Genomic DNA, 15556 nt, shown 5'->3' on the forward strand with positions numbered 1-15556 from the left:
CAGCATGATACAACTCAATGAAAGACTTACCGATTTCTTCAATATTTACCGTTATCGAGGAAGAGTTCCAGAAACACGGAAAATAGCAAAAGTAAGCTTTCAATACAGGACTGTTTCTGTTGAGAAGCAACATTTTCCTGCCAACGTATGGAGTGCTGCTCTGATTTAAGGTGATTCCCAATATTATTTTCATTTTCCCACCCAATCCGTTAATTATAAAACCTGTAGAATATCAATTTCGACATTCTGTGGGGATTCATAGTTATGTGACCATACCTGACAATGTGCCAGACAGAACCGGAAAGCCACTTGGCGCAGCAGTACAATGAAAAATAATTTTATTTGCACGCTAGGGAAAGAAAGTCTGCTCTGTTGAAATACACAAACAGGTTTCATTTTCCGGCCTCAATAGTGCACAGACATCGAAATACATTGACAGGTTTCATTTTCTGGTCACTATAGTGAAGAGACTATGACCACCCAGAAACTACGACCAACAGAGAGATGAGAACTGGTGTGGGGAAATAGGCCCTGCACGCTTTTGCAGGCCAGCAGCCTACAACCTTCTACATTTCTGCAAAAGCACAAGTGACATTGTCACAGGGATTGCTGATCCTTTCCGGCGTCGTGAGGGTCAGAACTGAACTCCACAATGGAACAGGAAGAAAACCGTAAGCAACACACAACACAAAGCATTGGGTAACGGCTACCATGCAACTGCTTGCCTATGGTGGCAGTGTTATAAATGAAGTAGTTATAGCCTGACCTTTACCGGCATTAGACACAACCACTGTTCTGAACACCCACCACCTAAAAACTGCCACGTTAAATGTGTCCGCAATAAACAAACTTTTCAACTTTAGCAAGGAGACTAAGGTTTGTGTTTCTTGGGTCTAAGGTGCTAGGTCCCATTGCTGAGTAACACAGGGTGACACAGAATAACGAGAATGCTTGAAATGATTAGTGGTAGCCATGGGCAGGTGGCAGCACTGCGGGTTCGTGACAGTTAGCGAGAAAACAGTCTGCCATTTCAGTAATCCTGGATCAGTGGAACTGACAACAGCATGTGATAGCTATAAAAATGTTTTATAAAAACATTCATAGTTTTAATAATTTAGGACGTCATGATGCCGTTCCATCAAAACACGCAATTAAATTTTGGATTAATAACTTTGAAGAGACTGGATCTGGCCTCACGAAGAAACCAACAGGATGACCAAGAAGTGTGCATTCTCCAGCGAACATTGATGTTGTACACGAGTCTGTCTTATGGGACCCACAGCGTTCAATTCGTAAGCAAGTAGCAGTGGTTGGAACATCCCGGGAGAGTGTTCACGGAATTCATGTTGTTGTTGTTGTTGTTGTTGTTGTTGTTGCTAAATTTGTGATCCCTTGATGCCTCAAAACATGTCCTACCAACCGATCCCTTCTTCTAGTCAAGTTGTGCCACAAACTTCTCTTCTCCCCAATCCTATTCAATACTTCCTCATTAGTTATGTGATCTACCCACCTTATCTTCAGCATTCTTCTGTAGCACCACATTTCGAAAGCTTCTATTCTCGTCTTGTCCATACTAGTTATCGTCCATGTTTCACTTCCATACATGGCTACACTCCATACAAATACTTTCAGAAACGACTTCCTGACACTTAAATCAATACTTGATGTTAACAAATTTCTCTTCTTCAGAAACGATTTCCTTGCCATTGCCAGTCTACATTTTATATCCTCTCTACTTCGACCATCATCAGTTATTTTACTCCCTAAATAGCAAAACTCCTTTACTACTTTAAGTGTCTCATTTCCTAATCTAATCCCCTCAGCATCACTCGATTTAATTTGACTACATTCCATTATCCTCGTTTTGCTTTTGTTGATGTTCATCTTATATCCTCCTTTCAAGACACTGTCCATTCCGTTCAACTGCTCTTCCAAGTCCTTTGCTGTCTCTGACAGAATTACAATGTCATCGGCGAACCTCAAAGTTTTTACTTCTTCTCCATGAATTTTAATACCTACTCCGAATTTTTCTTTTGTTTCCTTTACTGCTTGCTCAATATACAGATTGAATAACATCGGGGAGAGGCTTCAAGCCTGTCTCACTCCCTTCCCAACCACTGCTTCCCTTTCATGCCCCTCGACTCTTACAACTGCCATCTGGTTTCTGTACAAATCGTAAATAGCCTTTCGCTCCCTGTATTTTACCCCTGCCACCTTTAGAATGTGAAATAGAGTATTCCAGTCAACATTGTCAAAAGCTTTCTCTAAGTCTACAAATGCTAGAAACGTAGGTTTGCCTTTTCTTAATCTTCATTCGCAAACCCTAACAACCACATTATCAGACAGCGGTGGGTTTTCTTTCATTCGGCTATACTCTGCTCAGCTCATATAGCCCCTTTTGTCTGCAGGAAACTGTATTTCTAGATATGACGAGGATTCCACTGACAGGGACATCATGTACACTATGCACGCATTTAGAAATCAACTTATGGTTCATTCAGAAATCAACTTAGAATGTGTTCAACAATGTTCAAAAACAGACAGGGACACGTATCAAAGCCATACAAATAAACGATAGACCAACGTGCACTGGATGCTAGGCGCTTTGTGAAGAAAGTTTTATATTAATCTGCCCCCCCCCTCCCCCCCCCTGCACTCCTAGATCCAGGGCTGCTGCGCAATCTGGCAGCTTGGGCGCGCCAGTAAAATTTTTCCCTGTGCACCTAGCCCCCCCCCCCCCCTTTTTTTTACTGCGACTGCTTACACAGCCAACAGCCATGTTCCTGTAGCCAGAAGCGGAAGAAGATACTACTCAACTGCGCATGCGCATGATCCCACTCGTAACTGCTAAAACAAATCTAATGTTAAAAGTTGTGACGTCATGCCCATCGGAGGCAGTTTGTTGTTATGAAGCTTTGCATAGTCTTCCTAAAGCCTTTGACACATTTTGCTGTTGGCAGACACTTGTATCATCACTGTGTTTTGTTGCTGTGTATGGCCCATTTCCTTTGCAATTTAAGTTTTATTTTAGTCTTTTCTCTCATTCATGTTTTATGGCTGCAGTATCATTCTGCAGTAGCAGGATACAGTAATATCCTTTGTTAGAGTATTGGTTCTTACCAACTGAGAACAAAAGCAATGAAAAATTCTCGTAATTCAAAAAAAATCCCGGGTTTTTCCCGGATGAAGAAATTCCCAGGTTTTTCCCAGATCTCCTGGTTGTCCCAGGTTGTAGTTACCCTTGATTAGGATTCTGTCAACAAATGATAACAAAAATAAACAATGATGAATTTCTAAACAAGTTACGGATGTCAGATGAGGCACACTTTCATCTCATCTCACAGGTTATGTAAATAAAGAGAACTATCATTACTGGGCAAACACAAAGCCTAATGATGTTCACGAGTGCCCTTTACACACTATCGTAAAGTGACAGTATGATGTGGTGTTTCATCACATGGGATTATCGGACCATATTTTTTCGCAAATGAACAGGCAAACACAATAACTGTCAATGCCGATTGTTATGTGGAGATGTTACAAACTTTCATTACACCAGCATTGAACAACTTTCCAAACGTTCGGGAAGCCTGGTTTCAACAGGACAGAGCGACATCACACACTGCATGGCAATCAATGGTATAGGTGCAAGAATTGTTTGGTAACTGTGTGATATCAAGATTCGGTAACATTCCCTGGCGCCCTAGATCGTCAGATTTATCCGTTTGTGATTTTTACAAGAGCAAAGTCTACACGACTTGACCAAGAACTCTGGATGTGATAAAACAGAGAATTCGGGATGCAATTCACAGTATCCCAGCTGAGATACTGCAGCGGTCAATGAGGAATCTCAACAGCAGATTTCACGAATGTATTCGTACAGGAGGATGCCATCTAAAGGACATAATTTTTTTTTAAAAATTTTGCCATCAATGTTTCATAAATGCCAAAGTTGTAAGGTTTCAATTACTATGAATGCAATTTCTTTCCTTCATCACTTCTAGTTTTATTGGATTGTGGAAATGTTCCCGTTTTTCTGTGTCACCCTGTAAGTTGCTCTGCATGGAATGTTACACAAACCGGATCATTCAACTGCTCACAAGTACCATGGCACCACAGCAATGAGTGCATTGATACATTGTTGTGATTATGTACTTTTTACTTTGCAAATGCGTTCTTAGCACATTAGCTTTGCAAATTGACTTGAAGAGATGATATGGAATACCAGTAATAAAAAATTGCTTACATTTTCAATATTTATAGGTAGAAAATAAAGCTATTTCAAACTGTCTCTGATAAAATACTTCATATGGATACAATGTGCTATGAAACAGCATCTATTACATAATTTCACATTTTTACATTTTGAGGCAGAATTCGTATTTATTGCGAAAACAAGTTTTTAGATACATCAGTGATGGTGTTTTTGTCTTTTCTCTCCAATGGTGGTTAGAGAAGAGAGAGAAAATAAATCAGGTCTCTCAGGTGAAATTCAATCTTTGGAAGCTTTCGAAGGGCATCCCAAAACTGCCCTGTTTAAACCTTTCTTTCAACTGAAGATATCATGGAGCCTTTAGATAGGGACTAAGTGTCCGCTACGATGAAACACATCTGCCCCTTCAACCAATGGCAACTGGTGCTGATTTACCCTTACCGCCTCATTTACATTTGCAGGTACCTATATATTAATTTATGACAGCACTCTACATTTTCAGTTATACGAAGTAAAAAAGATCGTTTACCAGTGCAGTTAACGAAGGATTCTGTAGGTTAACGTGATGGTCACAAGGGCAAGATCTGACTCAAATGTACAATGAATTTCTTCCCTGATTACATTCTTGATGTTAGGGTACAGCTGTCATGTCTGGATATGCCCACGCCGTTTTTGGTCTGGACAGAAAGCTCACTTTTTCGTCGATTTATGCTCAAATCGTTATAAGCACTGAAAGCTGGCTAAAGCCGGATATAAGCTCAGCTGAAATTTTTGTGAAGAACCTAACAGTGTTCCGAAAGGATAGGCTAAACACGGTTGGCGGTGGCGTGTTTGTTGCTGTCAGAAGTAGTTTATCTTGTTGTGAAATTGGAGTAGATACTTCCTGTGAGTTAGTATGGGCAGAGGTCACTGTTGGCAACCAGAATAAAATAATAATTGGATCCTTTTACTGACCTCCCAATTCAGATGATACAGTTGCCGAAAGGTTCAAAGAGAACTTGAGGTTGATTTCAAACATGTACCCGACTCACACGATAATAGTTGGTGGCGACTTTAATTTACCCTCGATATGATGGCAAAAATACATGTTTAATTCTGGAGGTATGCATAAAATATCATCTGGAATTGTGCTAAATGCATTCTCTGAAAATTATTTCGAGCAGTTTTCATGAGCCAACGCGAATAGTAAACGGTTGTGAAAACACACTTGACCTCTTAGCAACAAATAATCCTGAGTTAATAACAAGCATCAAAAGGATACAGGGATTAGTGAACAAAGGGTTGTCGTAGCGAGATTGAATATTGTAATCCCCAAATCCTCGAAAAATAAGCGAAAAGTATACCTACTCAAAAAAGCAGATAAAATTTCACTTGATGCCTTCCTAAGAGACAATCTCCACTCATTCCAAATTAATAATATAAGTGTAGACCAGAAGTGGCTTCAATTCAAAGACATAGTATTGGCAGCAATTGAGAGATTTATGCCAAATAAATTAACAAACAACGGAGCTGATCCTCCTTGGTACACAAAACGGGTTAGAACACTGTTGCAGAAACAATGAAACAAACATGCTAAATTTAAACAGACGCAAAATCCCCAAGATTGGCGATCTTTTACAGAAGCTCGAAATTGAGCGCAGACTTCAATGCGAGATGCCTACAACAGTTTCCAAAATGAAACTTTGCCTCAAAACCTGGCAGAAAATCCAAAGAGATTCTGGTCGTACGTGAAGTATGTTAGCGGCAAGAAACAATCAATGCCGTCTCTGCACGATAGCAGTGGAGATACTATCGAAGATAGTGCTGCCAAAGCAGAGTTACTAAAAACAGCCTTCCGAAATGCCTTCACAACAGAAGATGAAGTAAATATTCCAGAATTTGAATCGAGAACAGCTGCCAACATGAGTAATGTAGAAGTAAATATCCTCGGTGTAGTGAAGCAACTGAAATCACTTAGTAAAAGCAAGTCGTCTGGTCCAGACTGTATACCAATTAGGTTCCTCTCGGAGTATGCTGATGCTTTAGCTCCATACTTAACAATCACATACAATCGTTGGCTCGACAAAAGATCCGTACCCAAGGACTGGAAAGTTGCACAGATCACACCAACATTCAAGAAAGGTAGTAGGAGTAATCCACTAAATTACAGGCCTATATCGTTAACGTCGATATGCAGCAGGATTTTAGAACATATATTGTGTTCGAACATTATGAATTACCTCGAAGGAAACGGTCTATTGACACACAGTCAACATGGGTTTAGAAAACTTTGTTCCTGTGAAACACAACTAGCTCTTTATTCACATGAAGTGCTGAGTGCTGTTGACAAGGGATTTCAGATTGATTCCTTATTTCTGGATTTCCGTAAGGCTTTTGATACTGTGCCACACAAGCGGCTCGTAATGAAATTGCGTGCTTGTGAAATATCGTCTCAGTTATGTGACTTTTGTGATTTCCAGTCAGAGAGGTCACAGTTCGTAGTAATTGACGGAAAGTCGCCGAGTAAAACAGAAGCGATTTCTTTGCTGTTCCTCATCTATACAAACAATTTTGGAGAAAGTCTGAGCAGCTGTCTTAGGTTGTTTGCACATGACGCTGTCGTTTATCGACTACTAAAGTCCTCAGAAGATAAAAACAAATTGCAAAACGATATAAAAAATTATGTGAATGGTGCAAAAAGTGGCAGTTGACCCTAAATAATGAAAAGTGTGAGGTCATCCACATGAATGCTAAAAGGAACTCAAACTTTGGTTACGCGATAAATCAGTCTCATCTGAAAGCCGTAAATTCAACTAAGTACCTAGGTATTACAATTATGAACAACTTAAATTGGAAGAAACACACAGAAAATATTGTGGGGAAGGCTAACCAAAGACTGGGTTTTATTGGCAAAACACTTAGGAAAGGTAACAGACCTACTAAGGTGGCTGCCTACACTACGCATGCCCATCCTTTAATAGAATACTGCTACGCAGTGTGGAATCCTTACCAGATGGGACTGACGGAGTACATCGAAAAAATTCAAAGAAAGGCAGAGTGTTTTGTATTGTCGCGAAATATGGGAGAGAGTGTCACAGAAATGATACAGGATTTGGTCTGGAAATCATGAAAAGAAAGGCGTTTTTCGTTGCAACGGAATCTTCTCACAAAATTCCAATTACCAACTTTCTCTTCTCCACGCGAAAATATTTTGTGGACACCGACCTACATAGGGAGGAACGATCACCACAATAAAATAAGGGAAATCAGAGCTCGTACGGGAAGATATAGGTGTTCATTCTTTCCGCGTGCTATATGAGATTGGAATACTAGAGAATTGTGAAGGTGGTTCGATGAACCCTCTGCCATGCACTTTAATGTGATTTGCAGAGTACCCATGTGGATGTAGATATTGGATCTCTGTAAATTCCACCAAAGTATTCTGACAGAATTATCAGAAAACATCTTCATCAACATGCCTTACATACATGGTATTTCAAAAATACCATCTGAAAGTTTGGGGTCAGGCTCCCTACATCAAAACAACACAGAAATGTCTGAAAATCCTTCATTTTCAAGTAATTAACAAAAGTTTGCAATACTGGTGACTGGAGCTCATCAAGTTTACAATATAAATGACTGGAGCTCATGAACAGAAACTCATAATAAATGCTCAAAGAGTCCTCTTCTTGCTTCTAAACTTGCATGCACCTGTTGAATCGCGGACTGTCGTACCCTTTCAAAAATGGCCCGTCGGTTTCAACTGGTTTCACATGCTTCCATGGCACGTTGAAGATTTTCTGCATTTGATTGGTCTGCTGCATAGACCAATACCGTATTTACTTGAATCTAAGCCGCACTCAAATCTAAGCCGCACCTGAAAAATGAGACTCGAAATCAAGGGGAAAAAAATGTTCCCGAATCTAAGCCGCACCTGAAATTTGAGACTCTAAATTCGAGGGTAGGGAAAAGTTGTAGACCGCACCTCGAAATCGAAGCGAAGTTGGTCCATTGTAGCATGAGAGACAATTTAGCTCGAAAGGATGAAGATACAGCTACAGTAGTTTGGTTCGAGTCGTAAGCTTAACAGTTAAGATTTACCAAGTAGCCACTGCTATGTGTTAGGCGCTCCGTCCATATTTTTACAGGTACCCTTCCTTCTTCACGTGCTTCGTCTGGTTTGAATCGATTGCTTATTTTGCTTTGATCTGGTAAGTGCCGTTCTCTTTGTCATAGATGTTTACGTCACTCTAAGCTGATGTCATTCATTGTTTGTCGCATTCTGATAATGCATGTTTACGACCTGTTGCCACTCGCGGCATGGCTAGCTTTTGTGCGCGCTACCGCCGCTTACAATAAAAAAAGGGAGGAATGTTCTCATAAGTGAAACAAAAGCAACAGACTGCTATTTGTTGTTACTTACACTGCTGCTTTCTTTGATAGTGATCAACAAGAACCAAATGATAGAATGCGTATGATAGAAGATGTTCTGAACGAGAGTTTAGCGAACATTTTTCTCCATTTGAAAATCTTTGCAGACGCCTGTTTAGTACATTACAATCTGCACAGAAATTAGAGACATTTTGGATTTAAAAATCTAGTCAGTTGCCGTGCTTCATTTCTGAGTGTACACTATTCAGCATAAGAATAATACGAATATAAACATGACATGATATGTATATTCTTCCGCGTTTGCTGTTGTCTCACTCTAGTTTCGTAGTTTATTAGACAGACAGGGTTTAAATGCGATAGCAGCAAACACGAAAGAATACACGGTAGAATGTTTACATTCTTCTACCTTCTCTTTTAATTTATTTGCTAACACAGAGGTGTTGTTGCCAGTATTTATCTTTGTGCCTGCAAAGCATCCCTGTGTAGCGCTACATATATTCGACGGCAGAAGATAGTTGTGGCAGCACCTACCAACATTTTTCAAAACTTGCGCTTACTTTGCACTCGATTCTAAGCCGCACGTGTTTTTTTGGATTACAAAAACCAGAAAAAAAGTGCAGCTTACAAGGGAACCTCCCCATCGCACCCCCCTCAGATTTAGTTATAAGTTGGCACAGTTGATAGGCCTTGAAAAACTGAACACAGATCAATCGAGAAAACGGGAAGAAGTTGTATGGAGATATGAAAAAAATAAGCAAAATATACAAACTGAGTAGTCCATGAGAAGATAGGCAACATTAAGGATAATATGAGCATAGGAGCGCCGTGGTCCCGTGGTTAGCGTGAGCAACTGCGGAGCGAAAGGTCCTTGGTTCAAGTCTTCCCTCGAGTGAAAAAGTTTTAATTTTTTATTTTCAGACAATTATTATCTGTCCGTCCGTCCGATGCGATCACTTTTTTGGGAGTGATTATCACATTGACAAGAAAACCTAAATCGGGCAAGGTAGAAGAATCTTTTTACCCATTCGCCAAGTGTACAAGTTAGGTGGGTCGACAACATATTCCTGTCATGTGACGCACATGCCGTCACCAGTGTCGTATAGAATATATCAGACTTGTTTTCCTGTGGAGGAATCGGTTGACCTATGACCTTGCGACCAAATGTTTTCCGTTCCCATTGGAGAGGCACATCCTTTCGTCTACTAATCGCATGGTTTTGCTGTGAGGTCGCAAAACACAGACACTAAACTTATTACAGTGAACAGAGACGTCAATGGACGAACGGACAGATCATAACTTTGCGAAAATAAAGAAAGTAAAATTTTCACTCAAGGGAAGACTTGAACCAAGGACCTATCGTTCCGCAGCTGTTCACGCTAACCACAGGACCACGGCACTCCTGATCTAGCACTGTCCTTGTATTGCTTATGTTGCACATGGACTACTCAGTTTGTATATTTTGCTTTTTTTTCATAGTTCCACACAACTTCTTCCTGTTTTCACGATTGATCTGTGTTCAGTTTTTCAAGGCCTATCCACTGTGCCAACTTATAACTAAATCTGAGGGGGGTGCGATGGGGAGGTTCCCTTGTTAGATTCGAGTACATATGGTACTTTAAGGTGCTCCCATAGGTAATAATCCAAAATACTTAGACTGGGGAAATATGCAAGCCATGGAACTGGTCCTCCTCTACCTACCCATATATCAATGGTAAATACCAGCCAGTACATATCTAACACTGAGACTTAAATGTTCTGGGGCTCAATCATGCGTAAACCACATTTCTTCTTATTTGCAGGAGCACGTTTTCTACATAGTATGCCTTGCAGTGTGTTCTGAAAAGAAAAAATTTGGCAGCATGAAAACTGCTATTAGTCCATATACGTTGGTCATGGAAATTTGTTATTCAATTTCTTCCAAAAATTGCCTCTTCTGTAAGAGTTTGGGCATGTGTTTATATGATTTTTTTTTTCTTGTTCTGGTGTAAGAAGTTTGTAAGTTTCTGAAACACCCTGTCCGTAACAGCGAAAATCTTCCCTCCTCTTTTAACTTCTGTTATAACAATCTGTTAATATTCTTTCTCTATTACAAATGATGACCAGGGTGAAAAAAGCTTGCGACCTCCTAACCTCCCCATTTTGAGGTAGAGGTGGAAATTAACTATTGAAGTGGCCAGACAACATCAACAAACGAAGTTATCTTCATTTATGATTTGCCAAAAATAACCTGGAATATTTTCTTCTTTACTGTTCGAACTGAACACTAAGTGTCATGTAAAATAGGCTTGACATAAATATAAAAATGAAATAGAAAAGACAAAAAAAGAAGATATTTTCTGTATATATATGCAGAAAATCAATAGCAGATTAAAATTAATAATCTACTTGTTAAAGGTAGTCTTCTCTAACCATTTTGAAATAAACACTTTCAGACTACTATCACAAAGGACAGAATACTACATTTCTAAATTTTAAACAATTAAGATTAAGTTTCAAGTACAGTTAATTTGTGTCACGTTAAGATTATCCCAACCACGCAATTCATTTCTCCTATCAAGGGAGATGTACTACAAGTTGCGAAATACTTTTTGTACTGAAATCAGAAGAGCTGAGTCCAATAAAGATGTTCAATGAGAAGTATACTATTGTTGAGTTCATATTAGTTACTGTTAACTGTTCCTTCCAACAGACAGGCGATGACATACCAAAAGGTACTAGTAACTCACCTTTTGGAATATAAAACTTTTCCACTATAAGATTAAAAAAACCTGTTACCAATATTGTAGACAAATTCAACAGGAGCTCCAAATACATATAATTAGCTGATACTGTGATGCCCACTTTGAAGGGTGAGGTCTGCTTTCAGCAAGGCAGGCATTAAATCCCTCTTCATCAATCCATCAAAAAGTGATTAAAAGTCATCACTTGCCCACTAGCACTCTTTCCTTGGTACCTGATGAAGCAAACAACCTTTTGGATTAACTTGCAGTCACCATGTGCTGCACTCTTCAGCCTTTTACAGCTGCTTTTAGTGTCAGCAGTTATCAGGATACCAGATGATGTGAAGTACAGTGAACATCTAGCCAACATTTTACTGGCTGCAGCTTTGAACTAACAGTATAAGCTTGCCTTCACTGGTAGGGAACATTATTACTGACTAAAGCACAAAATTGACAAAAGCTGATGTCCCGTTACGTATAGTAAAGGGGAGACCAAATTAAAACAAGGCTGCATGTAAAAGAAGAATATTATTGGTCTCTGTCTGTCATTGTGGATCTGTGCATTTATCAAAGATCGTCACATGCATCACTGTTAACTGGTAGTTGTTCAATGACTGACGAACAGCCATACTTTGTACACATGCTTCTCACCAAGATGGTGACAAGTAAGCCCAACAGCCTCGCAGTCTTGAGTGACATGAACACCACTGGTACTACAAACAGGAAACTTCACCTTTCATTGCAGGCAGCAACACCTCACTCAACCGTCCGATGGGCATTTTTAATGTATCACACAACAGCATTCAGGGGAATGCATGACTGACTGACAAAGGATATCTTCCACTCAGATCAAGTACACTATGATGACTTTGCGGTTGTTTAATTTCCTTGTTTCACTGAAAATACAAATTAATAATGCATATGTTCAATTTAATGTATGTGGTTTCCTATCCCAACTCTATACTTCTAATTATTGTTGGTTTACCTTCATCAGTCTGGTATTAAGATATCTTTAAAACCAGCTGACAGGGCACGAGGACCACTACATAAGCTGGCACCAAGCTTGGTGTCAGCAAAGTAATCACTACATTACAGCTCAAACACATACTGCAATTAGACATGTGGCAATTAGCAGAAATGAACCCTATTTATCACACGTACTTCAATTTTCATTTGATCTCTTAAGTATAAAACTGATTACTTCGACTGTGGAGCGAAATGGGGTATGTTATTAATGACACGATTTCATTTAATGTATTTTACATGTGGAGATCAATATATTTTTCACTACACATACAAAAAATGAAAATAAATAAATAAGTGAATAAAAAATAAAATTATCCTACAGAATACCATATATGACAAGTAGACAATCACAAAATACACTTATGATGAACAAAATCTCCTTTAAAGAAAGTTTCACAGAATAAAGCATCAACATCTATTCACTGGCAGGAGATATTCTGAACATTCCAGGCAGACAGTTGTTTTTATTCCCAAAATAGAGGCAAGCAGCTCTCAACCCAGACATCCACAGAACAAAAATAGATAAAACTGTGGCAAATGTCTATTGATCATAACACAATGTTATGAAATAAAAACACACTTAGCTATGACACAGAAACATAAAACACACACAACCTGCCACCAGTGTTTTAGTATATAAATCTTGTAATGTTTCACGACAAACAGTAGACATTTTATGATGATAAAAATATATATATATATATATATATATATATATATATATATATATATATATATATATATATATATATCAGTACATAGCATTTTAACAGATTCGTTAAGCAGAGGTTTCACTACTCGTAAACACAAAATTACCGAATACAGAAATAAATTATAAAACTATATCAATAAGTGAAATACAACAGTTGCAATTAAATATCACAATGATGAACTGCTGCTGTAAAATAAACTGATAAACCAGTATTACAAACAAAGCAAAAGCAACAAGGCTATATTTTAAGTTTTACATCTGTAAGTTAATAAAAACAATTTCTCCTTCAAAGGGGATATATTAGCTGATGCAGTATTCTTATATACAAAATTAAGCCAAAAATGTCGGTCCTTCTGTTTTAGAAAGTGTTCTATGTTGGTTACATTACTACATATTTCTCCCAAAATAAGTGCATTATGACAATCCAAAATATAAAAATGAAATGAAAATTTCAAGCCACTAACTTCACTGCTGTTTTGAGTTAATTTTGTTGAGGAAAGAAATATCGTACAACACAGCCGATTTAAATGCAGAATACTGTACAATGAACAGTGTAGGAGATGATTTATTGTAACATAAAATGAAATTAGGACAGGTAAACTGCAGACTCTACCCACAATTATTTTTAAGTAAATAGTACAGCATGTGACTTACCAAGTGCAAAACTTTCAGTTGGATCTCTTGTTCCATCACTGGACTGTGTAAATGCTTGACCTGGATCTGGAAGGAGGAAAAAAATGATTAAAATCCTGTGCTTTCTTGCATGAATTTAGTACAATAACCCCAAAAAATTGCAAAATAATTAACATTTCATCAAGGCAGCCTAATCTGATGTTTGAGGGGCTGTGAAATAAACTTTACTGAAATTTTTATTGCATTTATATCTAGTGCTAGTCAAGACCTTTCCCATACCACACCAATCTTTACCATGCAATACTGTTCCTGAGAGACAAAATCAGTTTTGATCATGAGTTGCACAGCACAATACGGGAAACGGTGACACCAAAGTTCACAAATCATTTAGTAACCTAAATACATGTCCACTGTTTTCACAAACAAGATTCTGGAAGGAGATTATGGTTTCCAAAGAAACAGCTACAATTTAGCCCAAGGAAATGTTTTTCAGGTATACAGGGATCCTCAGTTCAAACCACACAGACTATGTGATCTAAAGTATCCGGACACCTTGCTGAAAATAACTCAAGTTTGTAGCGCCCTTCATCGGTAATGCTGGAATTCAATACAATGTTGATGATAGCTTCCACTCACACAACCATACGTTCAATCAGATGCTGGAAAGTTTCTTGGGGAATGGCAGCCCATTCTTCACGGAGTGCTGCAATGAGAAGAGGTATCGATGTTGGTCGGTGAGGTGTGGCACAAAGTCGGCGATCCAAAACATCCCAAAAGTGTTCTATAGGATTCAGATCAGGAATCTGTGCAGGCCACTCCATTACAGGGATGTTGTTGTTGTGTAACCACTCTGCCACAGGCTGCGTATTATGAACAGGTGTTCAATAGTGTTGAAAGATGCAGTCACCATCCCTGAACTGATCTTCAACAGTGGGAAGCAAGAAGGTGCTTAGAATCTCAATGTAGGCCTCTGCTGCGACAGTGCCACGCAAAACAAGGGGTGCAAGCCCCCTCCATGAAAAACACGACCACACCATAACATCACCAGCTCCGAATTTTACTGTTGGCACTATACACGCTGGCAGGTGACGTTCACCGGGCATTTGCCATGCCCACAAACTGCCATCAGACTGCCACATTGTGTACTGTGATTCATCACTCCACACAATGTTTTTCCACTGTTCGATCATCCCATGTTTACGCTCCTTACACCAAGCGAGGCATCGTTTGGCATTTAACGGCGTGATGTGTGGCTTATGAGCAGCTGCTCAACCACGAAATCCAAGTTTTCTCACCTCCCACCTAACTATAATAGTACTTGCAGCGGATCCTGATGCAGTCTGGAATTCCTATGTGATGGTCTGGATAGATGTCTGCCAATTACACATTACGACCCTCTTCAACTGTCGGCAGTCTCTCTCAGTCAACAGACTAGATTGACCTGTACACTTTTATGTTGTACGTGTCCGTTCACATTTCCACTTCACTATCATATAGGAAACAGTGTACCTAGGGATGTTTAGGAATGTGGAAATCTCACGTACAGACGTATGACACAAGTGACACCCAATCACCTGACCACTTTCGAAGTCCGTGAGTTCCACTAAGCACCCCATTCTGCTCTCTCACGATGTCTAATGACTACTGAGGTCACCGATATAGATTATCTAGCAGTAGGTAGTCGCACAATGCATAATAATGATAAATGTATGTTTTGGGTGTGGCCAGATACTTTTGATTGCACAGTGTATGATAGCTATACTAGATTAATGTCAGTTCTTGTTTTCCATTGACTGTCTTACGCACTCAAGAAGCATAAATGTTAAATTGTAGATGTTTCATTACAGATACTTCTAAACTTTTTCTGTATTTACATAATAA

General features: G+C 39.1%; 1 protein-coding gene across 5 annotated transcripts in view; it reads right to left on the reverse strand.

The window, feature by feature from the left end:
* The window catches only part of LOC124596085 (protein tramtrack, alpha isoform-like), a 152534-nt gene that overhangs the window by 50600 nt on the left and 86378 nt on the right, over positions 1-15556 (reverse strand). For 4 of the 5 annotated variants that reach the window (XM_047135077.1, XM_047135075.1, XM_047135076.1 and 1 more), the window contains exon 4: positions 13697-13762. In XM_047135077.1, the coding sequence (XP_046991033.1) occupies positions 13697-13762 (66 nt within the window). Of the gene's footprint in view, positions 1-7983; positions 8070-13696; positions 13763-15556 lie in introns of those variants that run through there. The other variant, XM_047135079.1, reaches the window with a different exon arrangement.

The sequence above is a fragment of the Schistocerca americana genome, chromosome 2 (genome assembly GCF_021461395.2).
Source record: "Schistocerca americana isolate TAMUIC-IGC-003095 chromosome 2, iqSchAmer2.1, whole genome shotgun sequence".
Lineage (NCBI taxonomy): Eukaryota > Metazoa > Arthropoda > Insecta > Orthoptera > Acrididae > Schistocerca > Schistocerca americana.